The sequence below is a fragment of the Vanellus vanellus genome, assembly GCF_965231255.1.
Source record: "Vanellus vanellus genome assembly, chromosome: 3".
Classification (NCBI taxonomy): domain Eukaryota; kingdom Metazoa; phylum Chordata; class Aves; order Charadriiformes; family Charadriidae; genus Vanellus; species Vanellus vanellus.
Genome location: NC_138907.1, coordinates 40,915,611 through 40,934,929, shown reverse-complemented (window position 1 = coordinate 40,934,929; position 19,319 = coordinate 40,915,611). Strand labels below are relative to the sequence as shown.

The 19,319-nt window shown below is 41.7% G+C and overlaps 1 protein-coding gene across 1 annotated transcript in view; it reads left to right on the top strand.

The window, feature by feature from the left end:
• The window catches only part of KIF26B (kinesin family member 26B), a gene marked incomplete at both ends in the record, with an annotated part of 308,377 nt that overhangs the window by 84,590 nt on the left and 204,468 nt on the right, over nt 1-19,319 (top strand). Inside the window, one exon of the mRNA XM_082480432.1 lies at nt 18,217-18,750. Coding sequence (XP_082336558.1) covers nt 18,217-18,750 — 534 coding nt within the window. The remainder of the gene's footprint in view (nt 1-18,216; nt 18,751-19,319) is intronic.

The window sequence follows — 19,319 nt, the reverse complement described above, 5'->3', positions numbered from 1 at the left end:
TCTTCTGAAAACTGAATTTTGTACTGGTGTTGAGGCTCAGTGGTCCAAGTCAGGGAGCTCCACACCTGTGAACAGGGTGCTGTGGGTCTGCAGTGTGGGTATTTGGGCACCATGTTTGTTGGCCAAGCCTTTCTACAGCTCAGTGGTAGGTATAACACCCATTTCCCTCCCATGGGATTTTCTGCACGTAGGACTGCTGTGACACCACTTAATTATCATCTTGGCAGTTTGTTACACTATTTACTTCTGTTTTCACAGACTTGTTTTAATATGAATTGAATAGGCCTTTGCAGAAGACAAAAGGACAAAATTTCGGTAAGTTACTGCATATTATGAGCTATTAAAGCTAAAATACATCCCTCCCTGGGGAAGTGCTTTACAGCCCTATATAGCTATGTGAGGAATCACCAGATTAGAGACTACTTGCTTTACCCTAAAAAATCCTTTCTCTTTTAGATGTTGCATAGTCAACCTATTTCTTGGATTTATCTCATGAGTGATGTGCCAAAAGCTGCAAATGAAACATGACATAGGAATTACTTTCTGGGGATGAGACCTGAGAGGCATTTTAATGCCTTGAATCAAGAATAGGCTTAAGACTTAAGGCAGTGTCCTAAGTCTAGTGGGATCTGTCAGCAGGACGATGGCTACTTCCCACCCAGTCAGAGTATTTACCAAAAGGCTGCACTGCACCAGTTTGCACATTTGCTGCTGTTTTGGAGTGTGCCACAATGTGTTTGACAGTAGATATGGTCATATGTATTCTGAGCCCAGTTTGTACATGTACAGTATATGATCTCTGCTCTGTCACTGTAAATGAAGCCTGAGAATTTCCTCTTCTGAGGAGGTAAGAGAGAATGACTTTTAGTCGTGGTGGTTGTTGTGATGAGTCTTCATAGGTGCCAGCATAGTGAGTATGCCTAAAGACTGGGAATCTTTAGGAATCATGTACCAAATTGTGGTTTGAACTCTGGTCTTGCACCTTGCTCAGTTTGCTGCATCTGTTCTGCAAAGTACCATAGCCAGGTGGACTGTCCAATTTCATAAGTAGTTCTGAAAAAAAAAAATCCACTTGGTAGACTGTTTTTGCCCAGCTTATGTATCAATAAAGAGAAAAATAAAAAAGGCCCGTCCAAATATTGAACTAGAAGGCTTTCTTCTTCTTTTTCCCGCCTGTCACCTTATTCCTGACACTAGTAGCTTCTTCTGTGTCATCATCATTGCTCCAAAGATTGCTCCAAAAGAAACGAGAAAAAATGTTAGGAGCTTCCATCTGAACATCAGGAAACGCTTTCACTGTGCAGGTGACTTAGCACTGGAACAAGTTGCTCAGAGAGGTTGTGGAGTCTCCCACCTTGGAGATACTCAGAAGCCATCTGGACACGGTCCTGGGCAGCCTGCTGTAGGTGGCCCTGCCTTGAGCAGGGGGGTTGGATGAGATGACCTCCAGAGGTCCCCTCTAACCTCAACCATTCTGTGATTCTATTGCTTTGCTTCCCACACTCAGATTCTACCAAGCACTCTTGGCTCAGCCACAACTGGGGATTGGGGCAATGAGAGTATAAGTGTGTGTTTTTGCGTTTTCTGTTTGAGGTTGATGTTGTCAGAAAGGAGTCAGAATTATTTATTCATTGAACTCCAAATTCCCTTCTTGAAGTTCAAAACACTTCTAAATGTGATTAAGGAGTAACTTATCCTGTCTTCAAAGCTTTGAGATTTAATTTTGTATTGTCCTCTGAAAGCTGTCCTTATATCTTATTAAGCAGCAAAGGAGATGTTCTGAATCATTTTTTTTAAATGCTAATATGAACATGAGGAAACTACCATAACAGAGTTCAGAACAGAGACATTTCAGTGCTTATTTGTGTGTAAGAGTGCTGGGAACACCTTATGCATCTGACATGGCTGCCAAGAATAAATATGAAGACAATTGTATACAAAGCCTGGCTGGGAACAGGGGCAGGAGGTGTGGTGGGGAATCAGAGGTTCACATCTGTTACGGAAGATGGTGCAAAATGTTCTAGCTGTGCAGGTATAACTCTCCCTAGAAATAAAATGACCTTAATATGCAGTAGTATATAGAATGTTTAATTTAAAAAAAAAAAAAGCCATAAACACTCTGAATGTATATACATACATCAAAATTCGTTACAGTTATATTTGCACTGGATATACCAAGTGATGTCTCCGTAATCCTCTTTCCGTGTCCCTTAACTTTTGCATAATAAATTCACAAAATGCGATAGAAGTGGATGCCAAAAAAGGTCTCTGGTGGAATTTTGTGAGCATGCCAGAAAACATTCTATGGATGGTAACATGGGAGAGTGAGTTAAATTACAATACTAAATACAGGGTTTAGTTGAGAACACCAACAGCATTTAAAACTGTAGAAGGGGAGGGAGGGGGAGTTGGACTTCCCAGTAACTCCAGACTGTCAGTCCCTATGGTAATCAGTGGAGTCCTCAATGCAGGCTCTGTAAAAATTAATAAAACAAAAAGATCCCAGTGTTCCAGTATCATTTCAGGAAAAGCCTTGAAGATCTGACATGTAGCTTGTGTAGTGTTGATAAAAATACGTGAAATAATTTCAGAGGCTGTGAGCTGGAGCCACAGTTCTGGTTATCAATATCAAACTGTACAAATGGTTGTAAAAATAGCTAAAATGCTTGTAATTAAAAATATATCAAGCAATTTGTGCAATGCAACTATATTTCCACCTGTAAATTTGAAGTATGGGTAACAAAAAAAAAAAACAACCCTCACTTTACACATACCAATTAGAGCCACTGTATGCTTCCAAAAAGGTCTGGTGGCATATAGGAATTGGGTCCTTACATACAGCTCCCAGCTTGCAAGTGCAGTTTGTTTTTCCTGGGCCCTTGTGTTACTCTGCTTGTAAGAAAAAGCAAATACAAAGCAATGAGTGGTTTATTGTAGGGCAGTCTCTATCCTTTGCCCGGGTCCTTGGAAGAAGGGCTAACAATGGAGACTCTGTTCCATTTTTTTAGTGTTTTGATTACTTGGTGCCTTCTCCTTTCCCCCCAGTGTAACAAAGCCTGTGTGATCTTTGAGGAGAATTTATCTTCTAACTTAATATATGGAATATCTAAAGCTAAGCCTCGAGTTTAGAGGTAGTGGCAGTGAATTTCAAGAAGTCATACAACGTGGCAATCTCTGATTTTTGAAGTCTGGTCTTAGATGTATTAAATTAGGTCAGTTGAACTGGGAGACTTGTCTTTGGTTGTGTTGATGCCCCATGACGATTGATCATTCCCATGTAAGATTAGTCATATTAAGAGGTGTGTGGTAAGAGCAAAGTAAATGACGTCCTGTGCCAAAATGGGGATGACTTCTGATGGGTGGTGCTGTTGCACTGAGCAGCCTTGGCATAAAACAGCCTATACATGATGGTGTCCTGCAAGGCCTGGAGAAACTCAGGTTCCCTGCTCAGGCCACTGCCCTCAACAATTAAGATGGGTTTCTACCAGATGAGTAGATTAAGACCACAACATCAAGGCATGCAGGGGATGATTTCTTTCACTAGCTCCTCGCACTACAGTCTTTCCCCACCTTTCCTGTTGCAGCCTTCGTACTTGCCTTGCTCCTTGGGAGCTGCCTAACCTCAGCTGCGTGGAGAAGGAGAGGTGACGGGAGCACTGACTTCACCTGACTCAACACTCCTCCATGCCCACATCTGCTTGTGGTGGGCTGGACTTTGGGCCTAAGAGTAGCAGAGTGATGGCTGCTCAGCAGCACGCCTTCTGCAAGAAGAATCTTGCCATGCCTCAAGGTAGACAGTGCACCTTCTGAGGGAGATGGAGGTTTTAAACCCCAGAAGGCTGTCTTGCCAAGTGCTCTTGGCCTAAAAAGGAATTCAGCCTTACTGCTGTGTGGAGAGAATGGTGCAGCTGCCTTAGCAGCTGGGGAGGATCTAATGGGTGAATCTTAGTAGAACACAGCTCTGGGGGTTTATAACCACAAGATACAACCTCATGTTTGGCAGCTCTTGTTTGCAAGGTTATGTGGTTCCCCTGCCAGGTGTCACTGCTTAAGTGCCGACGTTGCTCCTTACGGCTTATCTAAGATCCACGGGCACCAAAGTCCAGGTTCCAGATACTGCTATGGGAGCTGGCTGCAAAGGACATGCACAAAGCTTCGTATTGCTACGCTTTGTGAATCTAGCCTAAAGCCACAGCGGCACCTTTCATCACTGCTGATCTGCTCAGACTCGTTCTGCTCTCCTGCTCTTACTCTGTCTCTATCTCAGTGTGGCTCTTCTGCTACAGCATTGGAAATAATGAGGTTTGGTGCTAATTCCAAGACACTGTGCCTCCTTAGCCCGTGCCCCATTTGCTTCAGAGAAAAACAAAGCAATCTCTGAAGGAACTGTCCAGGTCTGTGAAAATTGGAAGGAGTAGATATATCCATGAGATAAACAGAGACTAATATTAAATTTAAATTAATGAGACCGAGACTTTTGAAATGAAACTAAGGAAGGTAAGGTAATGTAGTGGTAGGAGATCTTTCTATCTCATAATTGAAGTTGGATTTCTTTACTCTTTTCTTTCTGGATATGTAGCTTTCAGCTATTCAGACAAAAATAAATGTAAGCCAGTACAATAACAACTCCTTGTTTCCTTCTTCCCTGTACTGTTTTCTTTGAAGCATCTTTCCAGGATGATGTTCACGCTATTGTTTGGTTTATTATTTTTTTTTTTTAAATCTAAATCCAGATGTCAGTTTGTCTGTCAATAAATAACAAAAGGTAGATTTTTTTTCTACAGGTGTGGTTTTTTTTTTTTCTCCAGGTTGCATGAATTATGTAGGTATGTAGATTTTGTAACGTGTTTACATAATCAGTGGTTGCTGAAATTCTTATGAGGTGTTTTAAGAGGCCACTGGGTTACTCTACGGATTGTAAATCGTTTTTGTTTAAGGAGGTATATCTAAGTTTTCTTAAATTTGGTTTGAGAGCTGAATCAGTAGTGGAGAAACCTGGACCCTGAGGTTACAGAGGGTTAATCTGTAGATTAATTGCAGGAGGTGCCCTTGAGTATGGAGAGAGGGTGGGTAGTCTTACTCAGTGCTGTAGTGGCAGTGGCTACCTCTAGAACTAGTAGCTTCATCCTTTCAGATGCCATTCCTGTTTCCCTATTGATTATGCTGTGACTGGGTACACAAGGAGCCCTCTATTAGTCTGAAGTCGTGATCAGTGTCTTTAATCTTTACAAGGGTTGGAAATCCATTCTCCTTCCCACTGGTTAGAGAGCTTTTCAGCTGACAGTGTAACCTGAGGAACATTGTATTTTGGTTTGAGGCTAGCTAATGTTACCAGGCTCTACTGGAAGCTTTTTCTTCCCCCTTCTCCCTTGTGTGGTGCGGTTATTTTTTCCTCTTCTTTTTTTTTTTTTTTTTTTTTTTCTCCTTTTTTTTTGCATGGCTCGCTTGGGGACTATTTGGAAAAAGATTTGTAATCTTAGCCTTCATCAGACCACACAAGTCAAGAGGCTGATCCCCTCTTGGGCTTGTCAGCAGTCAGCTTATTCAGGGCAGAATGTGAGCTGTGGTGAGAGTGGGGGAGGCATGTTTTTAGCCCACACTTGTAGATCGATGTCATGGGGGGCCAGCAACACCATGCTGTTTGGCAGTGAGGGCTCATTATTTGCCTGTCCCCTGTGGTCCCACAGCAAGGGCTTGAGGCTTCTGTTCGCAGTGAATGGATGTTGAGGAGGGGAGTGCTTTCCCTCCTTCAGCTCTGAGTGCTTTCATTGAAACCTTGGTGTGAACACTTTCCAACTGAGCCCTGTCGCATTCTCCACCGTTTGAATTGCTTGGGGTTTTGTGAGGGTGCAGAGGATGAGATACAGGCTGTGGAGGCTGTGACAGCCTGGGATTGCACAGCGTGAATACTTTTGAACAAACCCAATAATCCTGAACTGAAACGGTGCCTACTTTTTGAGTTTGGGATGTTCTTTTTTAATAGGTGACAACAACAAAAGAGGTTATTAGCTGTACTCCAAAGCTCCCCTAATATCACAAACCTGACTGTAAAGTTATGTGTTGAAACAGAGCATTTACCAGCCTGGAGAATTGCAGTGACAAGCGTTAGACCATATTGCCTGCTCTTGGCTGTAAGTGCTCAGAAGCAGCAGTGTTCCCAGGGGGCTGACCAAGGCCCACAAAATTGTATTGTCCTCCATACCAACTTCAGCTGGCTTCAGATCCGTGATGGTTTCTGCTATGCTCATGTCACCAGATGCCTGGCAGCCAAGTGACCCATCAGCCTCTGGACCCAAGCCAGTACCTTCCCTCAGAGCAGCATGCAGCTGTGTCAGCTTGAGTCAGTGCTGTTGTGGTAGGTGCCTTCTGGATCACTTTGTGAGGGAGCAGCCAATAGCAGGTCCTTTGGCATCTGCAAAAGCCATGGTCAGTGGGGTTGGAGCTCTCTTCTTCTCACATAAAGCCACACTCAGCAGCCTGACAGCTTCCATCCCTACCACAGCTTCTTATCTTTCCCATGCATCTTCCCGCACTCACCAACCCCTCAGACCCAGACTCTGTCACCTACCCTTGGCACAAAATACCAAATCCTGTGCAAACCCTGCCTCAGCAGATGCAGACAGAGTCTGCTGAATTGGAGCTGAAGCATATGCCAAAGTATACAGATTAGTTTATATTTTGCGTAGAAAGTCACAGACAGACACAGTTTAATGAAATTTAGCAGGTATGTTTGCAGCAGACTTTAAGAGAAAAAGGCTGCATTACAGGCTTGTCATAACACACATTCTACTGCTTGAGCTGTATTGGCATAGTTAAACAGTGCAACTGCCCCAAGGCTGGAGAACAGAGCTTTGCCCAGCGAAAAGGTGTCCCACGCACTGCAGTTTATCCTCATACTGTATGTGAGACAGTTATGACAGTGGAATTCTGTGCCCCCTGAGCATTGGTGGATTCTTGTTAATTTGATTAGTTTTTTCGGGATCTTGTTTTTTCTTCTTTGTCCCCTTTGCATACCCCAAATATTTATACTGTGCTAACCAAACATAAGCTGATCTTGCAACTGGAGCGGAAACCTGCAAACAACTTCGCCCCTGAAATTATTCCCAGCTGAAAAGCTGAGGTGTGCTCCTGCTTCCTGCCCTGTATACGGGGTAGAATAAATGTCCTTTCATGGCTGCTCTAATGCTCTTAAATTTCTTTGACTGCATGGATGTTGGGGGCACTCAACATTCTCTAAGTTAGAGATTTTAACTTTTGTCGTGCATTTTTGTTTGTTTTCATGTGTCTGTAATATTTTTTGTACAAGCATTAAAATGGTATTAATATATCTAAACCACTGTACATGAGAAATGTGTAGAATATGGGGACATCAGAAGTAATAAAATTCTAGAGACAGAAGTATGGTTACGTACATATAGAAATTTCACTTCCAAAGAAAAGTCTTTAATATGTTACATCTCATTTTAGGGATTCCAGGGATCATGGGCAATAATTACAAGTGATTCCATGCGCACAAAAGAAATTGAGCAAGACCTTAATTAGACAATTTGATAATAAGATCATTAACAAGCTCTTAATATAACTGTGTTAGTAGAAACAGCTATAAATACAAAACTATGTCTGGTGTTACATCAAAGCTGAGGAGTTTTCACAAGCAAACGTAATCCACCCTGATATAATCTAAAACTGTTAGAATAAAATTTCAGTGGATTGCAATGGGATTTTTCTTTTCTCAGTTCACATTATTAATAAAAACAAAATCAAGAGGTAATAAAAATAATGAATGATGTCATGCACATCCAAAGTGATAAGTATGGGATCAGTTAACCTGAAGCTGGGATTAGTGCACAGGATGAGGGGCAGGAGAAGGGTCAAAGGGTATCTGCTGGGTTTGGGAGCTGTGGACCTGATAAGCCTGGTGAGCCTGAGGCTGGGCTGCAAAAGGCTGCACAAACCAGGGGAGGGAGCATGGGCATTGTATCGCTGGCAGGAAAGGAACAGGGTGGTGGTGCTTTTCCCTCTCTGAGGGGAAAAAAGGGGATTTCCAAGAGACGAAGTCACTGAAATATAGTTTGATCCCAAATGTGAGGGAGTTTGAAGAATCCTGAGGCAGGAACAAGCAGGGCAGCCCTTTTGTGGATGAATCGCTTGAGGTGAGAAGGAGGTGGTAAATGATAAAAGGCCAAATGTTACTGAGGGGGAAAGATTTAGCAAATCAAAGTGAGACTGTGAGAGGCTGTATGGCTAGAGAGCAGGGGACATCAGCTGTCTGTGGAGTGAGTGGCTGTCAGCACCTGGTATGTGGCTAATGTTTAAAGCAGCAGCCGGCTGCAGGCCTGGTATGTGTCAAGGAGGATGTTTCAGACAGGTGCTGTCAAACCTCAGAGCTGCTTAAAGGATGCTCTTATGCAACTTGTATCTGTGAGAAACACGCTCACTGTATTGAATTTTAGTCCGGGGCAAATTCAGTGGAGCAAAGAATATTTATTACAGCGCTGGGAGTTACACAGGGGATTTCTCCTCCTGTGGCTCACTTCTTCCTTTACAAACACTTGTTTTTATTTTGTATTCCTGATACTTATTCATGTTGCTTGGAACATAGTTTGCATAATCAATGAGTTTTCGGAACGCGACCCACCCCCAAATACATAATCAATGAGTTCTTGGAATGCAACCCATCCCCAAGCATTCCCCCTCCCTTCTAGCGGCGCAGGTGATATGCTTCCTCAGGGGTCTTCCTGATAGTCGTCGGAGGGAGGGTCAAAGTCTTTATCACCATGTCCTTCTTGTGGCTCCTTCATTCTTTACACTTCTGTGGTTATCTTAGCTAACTACACCACCCTTTGTTTTGCAACGGTTCGGTACTTTCAACTGTTGCTCTCGTCTGATATCCTATCTAACACTATCCCTTTTCCAACCGCATAGCAAGTGCATACCTATCTTTAGCTGAAGCCATAGCAAGCACATATCTATCACATGCATAGCAAGCATACACCCATCTTAGCTGAAGCCATAACGAGCACACATCTATTTCAGCTGAAGCAAAATTATTTTGCTAAATTACTTATTACATATCCACCCAAAACACAGCATAAATTCTTTTGGGAAAGCAGGGTGGCATACAACATGTTAACAGAGATGTTGTGATCTTCTAGGACAGCAATTCTATATCTTTGCTGACCCCATCAGTAAACCTTCAGATTATTTGTATCAGAAATTAGTTGGAAAAACATTAATCCTTCCATAGATCATTGCCTTGATTTCTTCTCTCCCCCTTAATCGTCCCCCCCAGTTCACGCCATCAACTTCAAGTAGGTATCTCATCTTCTGCCCCTGCAACCTCAAGGATTGCAGTGATCTGGGACTGTTCTCCATGGTCTTCACTAACCCTCCAGCTTTCGTGATGCCCACTTTCTTGATCCTGGGTGCATTCATATGAAGGAAATGACTCCCAAAGAAGGCATGTACCAGCTCTGCAGATGTTGAGGTGCATGTTCAGTCAGGATAAAAATCTGGTAGAAATCCTCAGTCAATACTAGTGTGAGATGTGACTGCCGCTTAGTGATAAGAGCATGTTTGTATGCAGCTTGGAATGCTCTGCATGTACAAAGATTTGAGAGTCAATGCAGAGAGGAGACTCGCTCCTATCTCCAAATTATATGTCTTTAACTATGTTATCTATCTAATGCAAAATAGAAACATAGAGAAGAGGCAAATACATTTTTATTTTTCGTGTGCCTCTGATTTTGAATGTACATGGGAGAGACTTCGTTATTACTGTGAACTCACTGTTGTCTTTGTGATATACTTCCCAGTGGTTAGGAACAAAACTCATTCTCTGTTTCCTAGATGGCACAAATATATACTACATCTGATTTGAATGAAGTGGGCAGAATTTTACTTTTACTTGCAGTTTTATTAAGATTAAGATTATTTGGGTTTTCTGGTATTTTCATATTCAAGGACATGAAAGAAAGTCAACTTAAAGTGTAAATTTCAAATGGCTTTGTTAAACTGCAGTAAAACTCTTCAGGTTTTAACTGACCATAGATAGTGCTGTACTAAGGCTTGTAGTGCTCTAACTCTAGGCAATCCATATCTTTGACCTTCCCAACTCCTCTGTAGTCAAGTTGAGAAAGGTGGAAATCTGACAGTGGCACAAAAGAAACTGGAGAAGAGACCCTTACTGAGTGTTGCTTGCGGAGAGCATATCCGAGATGAATGAAAGGCAGCTCTGCTGAACCAGGCTGGAACCTCAGCGTGAAGTGGAGAAACTGGTAAAATGTTTCTGAAAGCTGAGTGAATAAAAAACCTCCCAAACCCAAAAAACAAAAGGAACTTCAGACATGCAAAGGCAAAACCCATTATAAAAGCTACCAGTAACCTGTATCAATCTATTGATTTTTTTTTTTTTTTTCTTTACACTAAAAGAGTGATCTTGCATGCAGTTTAAAGATACTAATGTTACTTAGAGTGGAGAGAAAAGTGTGAGCTCACAGAAATTATTTAAAAAACCCAGGATACAAAAGTAAGCTGAATGGGACAGAAAAATTTTGATTATCTGATGCATGTCAATTGTAGATGTGCTGAAACTGAACAGATTTGATAAAAAAAATGTTACATACTGAATACCTCTTTTGAGAATGCTAAGTTACGAAATAAAAACACAATAATTTTTCTAATGACTGTTTGCCTAAAATAGAGGGGATATGATTCTCATGTTTAAAAAGCAGTTACAAGAGGTTTCAGCTTGCTACAAACCCTTTTATAAATCAGGAGAACAGTAAGTATATAGGTGTCACAAATACTGTCCTGACCTTAACGCTTGTGGTGTTTAGTTACCAGTCTTCAGGTATGACAGCTGTTTGAGAAATCAGTGGTTACAGTGTCAATATAACTCAGTGCTGCCATTCATCAAAGAACTGTAATGCTCTCCTCGCAGGAAAATCAAGCTAAACTTTGAAAATGTGGAGGTGTGTCAGAACAGTAATTGCTACTGTAGTGTGCTTACTCAAAGAGGTTCAAGTGATCTGTTGATTTGATGTTTATCAAAGCTTGGAATAATGGGGAAGTTTGAAAGGATCAAAGAAAAACTAATGTTATTTCAGTATTTTAACAGAGCAGGCCCATGTAATCATAGGTCAGTCATGCTTCATGCTTATCCCAGATGGGTTTGAAAGGGTGAGTAACAGGATATCAACAATAAAGAACAGTTTCTTTGTGAATGGCAATCAGAAGGATTTTTATGAAAAAAAGGTATCATCACATTTGCCACATTGGTGAGGAGTGAGGTTAAACATTTGGTTGATAAAGCTACCTGTTTGTAAGCTCTTGAAAGCATTTCATTCTAACAACAGTTAGGTCGAATTTGTAGCCAGCCTCTAGTTGAGTGAAGAGGCAGCAATAGTAACTGAGTTCTGTGGGGTTACTGGAAGCCTGAGCCAAAACGCATCTGTGATACATCTGGGTTGCATGCATGACACGAGACTGCTTATAGCAATGATGCAGAAAAGTACTAGGGGGTCAAGGTGAATAATCAGTTGAACACAAGACCATAGTGTGCTCTGGTGGATAAGACAGCAAATGCAATCCTTCAACATTCAGGCAGGAAAATACAAAGCAAGGAAGAGAGAACAGAGCTGCTGCTTTTTCCAGCATAAGTGACAAGGCTTCTGCAATTTTGTATTTGTTTCTATTCTTTGTGCTATAAAAAGGGTGCTGACAAATTCTGCCTCTTTGGCAACAGCTGAGTTTGTCTACCACATAGCTGTAGAAGCAGCTTCCCTCCAGGATACCCTATGCATGCTGTGGCCGCAGAGTCAGTCTGGGTTGCAGAGCTCTAGACAACTAGCAGAGCTCAATGGGCAAGGCTTGGATTTGCACCACTGAAATTTGTATTTAGATTTTCCTGCTGCTATTTCATCTCTTCTTCCCAATTAAAATTCTGGCTGCTGTCTAGTTGTCAAATGCTAATACAAACACCTGTGTCCCAGATGTGTACAGCTGCAAGTCCATCAGTGCTGATCCATCATCAGAGCTATAAGCCAATCCATGGAGCAATTAGAAAACACTTTGTTTTTCCCCTTCTTCTGTCCCTCCTCCCAATTATTAATCCTCCTGTTTTTCCAGGGTGTCCTCTCTTCTGCTTCCTGCTGCTGCAAGTTTGTGAGGTGAGCCTTGCTCAAATTTTCAGTCTCTTTCAGATAAGAAAACAGAGAACCTAAATCAAAAGGATTTTAAAATTAAAGTATAAAAATCCGACTGTCAGTAGTATGTGCCAGCTCAAGAAAAACACCTTGAAAATATTAATGTTGTGAGGGCTACACCAGACAGGATTAAGATTATATTCCCCCCCACCCCGAAAACAACTGGTCCCACTGGTTGGTCCCCTAGATGTGTTCTGGAGACACTGACTGTAGGACAGGGAGCATACTCATGGCCTTTTTGAAAGTGAAGGCTCAAGTCAGCAGCAGAAATCAGTCCTTCAAGTTTAAGGGACAAAAATGGTAATACTTATAGAGTTAAATAGTTAAAGAGGTGGGATATAACACTGCAGAAGTTTTTACCGCAGTTGGTAAGACAGTCTCCTTACAAGGGCTTGCTGGAAACAGGTTAATGTAAAAAGCCTCTTTCTTATTCCACTGTGCCTCCCTCATGACCTCTGTCTCTCCTTTTGCCCAAGTTCCCTACTTACAACTCTCCAGTTCAGGATTGCCTCCTCTCTCCTCTCCCCAACATGTAGTAACAGTGCTTATGGGTGGATGTTCCTGCTGGGGAAAGGAGAGAGTTTCAGAAGGACAAGAGGGAAATATGTTCTCCTTTTCTAGCAAAGAAGATGAGATGATTTCATTTGCTCAGCTGCGAGTGGTAATGGATGGCTTATGTAGAGAAGACATGTTGGACGTGAGGAAGTTGTCTGTGATAGAGAAGGTAAGGCAGTGTGGCCTTGCCCTGAGAAGGCATCAGTTGCCATGTACAAAGCAATAAAAAAAATGGAGGCCACCTCGCTGCCCACTTGGTCTTGCTCATGTGCAGCTTTGGCTTTTACTTACCAAAACATTGCTTGTACTAGCAGAGATCCTGCGATTTTAGATAATTTGAATGATTCAGTCTTTACTTAGCAAAACTAACTGATTTTTATCCAAGGGTTCCCTGCTCAATTTGATGGTACAGTGCTACTAATTTATAGTCATAGTGTGTATCTCTGTCGTGCTTATTTGAGGAAAAACTCCCATTGACTCAGTTTATTTGAACATACTTTTGCTTTAACAGAAGTGGTGCCATTGTAACAGTGAGGAGTTGCTTTTCAACTGTTGGGGCTCTGGAATGCTGAAAACAGCAACTCTCTAAAATGTAGCCGAAATGACGATAGGATATGTTTAAGTTAGGGTGCACAGTCACTTGGAAAATAACCCAAGTGCCTCTGGAAGGTAAATTTATAAGTATAGTCTCTTTATTGGGCTGGAAAGTACACCCTCAAGAGAGAAAGGAGAATAGAGGAGACTTTCCCCTCTCCCCTAAATAGAGACTAACCATGGACTAACAGGATTGTGTTTAGAGCAAGATGTTTGCACACTCTTGGAAAAACATGTGGTTTTTGTCAGTGTTAAGGCTTCCCTCCTACTAATGTTGCTTAATTAGTTCTTTTACTCCCTGCCTGTGGAGAGTGAGAGTCTGGAAAACACACTTCTTCCTGGCCAGAACTTTGATCATTGCTTTCCCCTACTTCTCCCCTCACCTTGTGTGATGGATTACATATCAGCGGTTATTGATGCCTGGACCTTTTCAGAAACAAAAGAACTCCATGAGTCTTCCGTGAGCATCTTCATGTGGAAGCTGGCCTCTGTGATTTAGTTAATATTGACTGCTTTGTTTTTTTTCCTGAAGAATGATGAATAATATTGGTGGTGAAGAACACAATTTGATAAGAAGGTCTTGCATTGTATAGTTGAGTTTTCTCTGAGGTAGAGTAATGACATAGGGTTACAATGTCTAACTTGCGTAGGCTATAGTTGGCCAAACCAAATAGTTGTGCACAAAATCTTTGAGAGTATGTCCCGTATTAGTGTTTGTCTGCTATATGTTTACAGAAAAGTAATATGTGTATGAGGGATTTGCATATGAATCTCTGATCAGCTAGTTTCCTGTAACATGTAAGAGTGCAAATTGCTCATCCTGTTTCTTGCCCACCTCTCTATCTACCAGTTGACCTCTGCCTGCTCTCATCATGTCTTCTTGTGAGCTTTGTGTAAATGCGTGTGTGAAACAGGCTGTGCTTATGCTGAAAGGGGTTGTTTGCTTTGTCTATTGAGGAAGATGGGCACCAAGCTGGGTAGCAGAAAGGAAAGGATCATTCTCTTTGTAGTCTGCTTTCTTAGTGATGGAGTTAAAATGTCATGAAAACTTTATAGCAAGGTACAGATCTACAAAGGGAGGTGAAAGAGAGGAGGATGCTTCTGCTTTTACCTTACATGATCATACAGTAGTGCTGTTCTTCCTCTTCCATGAGGTTAGGACTGCATTTACCCTGGTATAGCTGTCTGTGTACTTCAGGTTTCTTAACTAGTGCCTGTTCGCTGGATATATTTTCACTGGGTAAAGCCAAGAATTCCTCAGCGTACCTGCCTACGATGGGACTCTAAAAAGCAAAACTTCCTTCTCTCTTCTGTCTTTCCCTTGTGGGTTTTTAGTTCAGGACCAAAGATGAGGGATTAATTTCTAGCTGGTTACAGTGGAGAAGATGAACAACTAAACATAGCTGGAATTGGTGTTTACTTGAGCTTGAAAACTCAAAGGTAATGTCAAAAGGCTCCTTGCAACAAAGTTCAGGGTGCACTCTGTTTAGTTCACTGCTTGCCTTGTGCATTTATCCTATGGTCTGTGTGTTGTAACTGATCTCCTGAAGCTTTCAGACCTCTTACACGCCTTCATTTGTTTATTATAGGAATAGGAGTTTATAGTAATGCTGTTTATTCTAAAGATGGGTGAACCGTTACATCAATAAGAGAAACCATCATGAACCCTTGCCCTGAACTCAAACCAAACTATTCTGTGACTTTTAAAGTTCTGTTTCAGTTTTCAGTGTCACTGCACTTTGTTCTGTCACGACTGGAAATGAGTGCCAAAGTATAAATGGTATTTCCAGTGTCAACCTCAGATTTCACAAGCAGATCTGCTCTCATGCCAGTAAGTGTGGAGTTTCTTAGACCTCACAAGTTCCAGTAGTGAGGATAACCTTTCCAACTCCTGCTTAGTGCAGCTAGCTCAAAGCCCTTGTCCCGTGAGGCTTGCCCATTGCTGTTTCATATGGGACAAGATACTGTCATGTGCCTACAGGACAAGATACTGTTTATTGAACTAATAAGCATTCCTAAGGGAATGTGTGCAGATGATTGCTTGCAGATCAAATACTGAAACAGAAAGTGTCGTGTAGCTGCGTTTCCCTGCTATTCAAGCAAGGGTGTAGTGACTGTCCAGCTTTGGCCTCCTTCCTGCTAAATGTGTTGCAAGGCTGTCAGCCGATTCTTATGTGAAATTACAGTGGAGCTGCCCAGTATAGAATAAGAAAGTAAACTCTTTTAAGCTCCATCAGATTTATTTTGAGAACAAAATGTGACTAAAGTTTTTCTGGAACCTGAGTTTCTCCAAATTTGTAGGCTTTTCTGTTTCATATTCCAGACTTGGACCCAGTGTTGAGCTATCCATCTAGTAGAGTCTGATAGATTAGTAGGGCCAATCTTGGGAGTAATCAGTTCAGGTTGTGCCTGTTCTCCTCCTTTCTGCTCCTGAGGGGGAACAGTCTTCCTTCTTCCCTCCCTCCCTCCCTCCCTCTCTCTCTCTCTCTCTGTTTATTGTTGTATCAGAGAACGATCTGATGTTTGTTTTAACACTGAGATGAAGCTGAATTCACTGCTGTCCAGCACTCTTTAAAGCTGGTGTGCTACTTGAATATTTATATCATGCTGACATTTGCTTACTTTAGAGAAGGCTTTATTTCCTTGGAATATTTATCATAGTATCCAGGAATTTCCATCTTGAACTGCTGCTGGATCTGAATGTTGTATATAATTACCTGGGTTCAAGCCCAGTTGCCTAAGGGAAGTTAACTTTCAAAGAACAACAACTAGCTCTGTGGCACTAGCTAGCTGAGGGAAGAGCTGGCAAGGATTTTTTCTGGACTGACGTGGAGCAGCCTGGAAAGAAGGCTCACACCTCACTTCAGCTATATGGGTAGCTTTGTCTAGCTCATTATAGTAAAAATAGAGAGTCCTTTCTCTGCGTACCTGGCATCATGGGTGGGGTGCCTATATCTGATGTGATCTCTTGACCTAGTTATGGTCTGGGATGGAAAATAAGATTTGACATCTTTTGCATCCTGTTTTTTCCCCCTGATTTCCACCAGTCCCTTTTCCAAAGGTTAAGGGGGGAGGGTTGGTGCAGAATCCAGTTCCTGCCTTCCTGACACACTTTGATGCTGTGACCCCCTTTGTGCATAGAATAGAAATGACCAGCTTGAGGCTTGATCAGATCTCAGCCTCCTGTTGTTTCCCATCAGCTTATATGACTCTCTTGGGCTTCTGGGGCTAGAACTGCTCTTTTGCTGCTGTGCATAAAGAGGCACCATGATTTATGAATCAATTAATCACTGCATGCTGAGGAGCTGTTCACGGTAGTTAAACAGTGAAAATAAAATACTTGAGTGTATAATAAAGATGGATCATAATGAATATGACCCTCTACCAATGAATTCTCTCCCTTCCTATATTATACCCCCTACCCATTCTTTCCCAGCACAGCCAAACTATCAAGACATGAAATTTGTTCATCTTGGATGGCATGGGGTTCAACAAATTACTTCATAAGGGTGGTGTCTATTTGTGTGATCTCTCCCCCTGCTGCCCTGCTCCCCCCCCCTATGCACTCATTTGGTCTGATTTCAGTTTGCTGCTAATGCCACAAAGATGGAAAGGAAAAAAAAAAAAGATTCTGATACTACTGATTGTAAATCTTTTTCAGTAGTCATAAGAAAATCTACCAATAATTCTCCAAAACTTGAGGGAGGGAAAGGTGAAGTCTGCTCTGCCTGGTCTGTAAAACCACAAAAATGTGTTGTGAAATTTCCAAGAAAACGTTCCATTGCATAACTGCGATTGTTTGTTCTGCATAACAAACATATCATTGCTGTGTATTTCCAAACTGTATGATACTGTAAGAACTAGGTAAGTTTGGTGATAAGCTCATGCTAAGAGTGCAGTTTGACTTCACAACTTAATGAAACACTTTGCAATTTAGGTCAGCATTGAATGACTATAGTCAGATCAGGGTGGCGTATTGCTCTGTGAATAGTACCACTGACATTCAAAGATCTACCCATGAGGTAAGGACATGAGGTTTTAAACCTGATCAGTGGTTTTGCACCAGAACTATGCTTTCCAAGAAGAAAATGAATTTTTACAAATTATTGACCCCATATATGTTCCAATTTCTAAATAAAATTATTGTTTTATTTTACATTATCAGCAGATAACCAAAATCACGGTAAAACATTTGATTAACAGAAAAGTGTGGTGTTTCTTTTTTTTTTCTGTCTGAAAAGTGTATTTTTGGTAAATGAAATGCTGAAAAGCTCTTAAACTTTATCGAATATCCATCTGTTTTGAATTCTGAAAAGGATTTTGGGAGAGTGATGGTACTTTTTTTTTCGTTTGTTTCATTTTTTCTTTACAAGCAGGCTTTGAAACATTTTTGTTGCAGAGTATTTCCTAGATTTTCTGAGTACCAAAAACTGGCATTGATGAGTAGATGGGTTTGTGAACCTTGCTACAAGCCCACTGGTTTTAGTGGAGTTGCTCTTGATCTCACCTGTGTAACTAAGAGTAGATTTCATTCAAGCCAGAAATTAGGTGCAGCGGTGTGAAGCGGTTAATTCATTCTCTCTGCCATGCATTGAACCTTGCAGTGGAATTATCATATTTGCCACTTATCAGTAAAAGTTAAAGAATTTTTTCTTTCCAGCATAATCTAGTTTCTCATTTTTGTTCAGCTCTGCTGCTGGCATATGTTGACTGTATCTAATGGCCTTTGTTTGCATTCTGAGCTTATCTCATAAATTGGCTTTTGAAATGCACAATCAGCAGTCATAATGTTTCACTGTGGTGACCATGGTTAAACATTTCTCTTCTGTTGCCCCCTCTCCCTTCTCTGTTTGTTTTTCAGGATCCAGGTTTCTCTTCGGTGATTCATGACAAGCTCCAAGTTCCCAATACCATTCGTAAGGCATGGAACGAGAAAGACAACAGATGTGACGTTTGTGCCACACACCTGAACCAGTTGAAGCAAGAGGCCATTCAGATGGTGCTGACCTTGGAGCAAGCTGCCAACTCAGAACATTATGATGCCTCTCCAGGCTCCCCCCCACCTCTCTCCAATATCCCCACATTAGTGAGTCCCCGGCACATGGGCAGCCTGCAGCCCAGGGACTGGGCATACATGCCTGCTCCTTATGCTACATCTAATTATACAGGCTTTGTTGCCAACAAACACATTGGCAAACCCAACAGTCTAGGAATTGTCAATGGGGTGGAGAAGAAAAATGGCTCTCCTGGACACCAAGCCAAGGTCAGCTTTCAGATGGCCACCAGCCCCAGCAATGGTAATGTTCTCAACTCTGTGGCAATCCAGGCTCATCAGTACCTTGACGGCACCTGGTCTTTGTCAAGAACGAATGGCGTCACTCTATATCCCTACCAAGTAAGTACTTTAAAATAACAAATTATGTTAGTTTTCTTCCCATCAAAGCTTGCGCGGGCGTGGTAACACTGCTTGTGCCTGTTGGGTAGAAGAGTGAGTAGAGCTCATATAGGGAGCACCAGAACAAGGAGTGCTATAACATTCCTGTTTCCCTGATAGGGGATTGAGTTGGGGGAGACACAGATCACAACCAGTATTAATTAGAGCACACTTTATTAATTCAGCTGTTATTAATAATAGAACCAAGCTGTTGTTTTTAATAGCAGATAACTATTCATACACTATATGCAATTGTTCCTTCACACAGTTCTCACTCACTCTTGGTCATAGTGTTTGGTTGGAGCAACAGCTGGGACCCAACCACATTAGTGCACCAGTGACTTCTGGGATGATATTCAGGCCTTCATGACCCAGACCTTCTGTCTTCTGGTTCATCATGTGTACATATGATCCTATAGTCTTTGACTACCTATATCAGGAACTACTTTTGTGTTCTAAGTTACACACGTTCTTATTGATGCTAGTGTGTACTGGTGGCCTTCTGCAGATTCAGGTGATTTCTTGGTGTT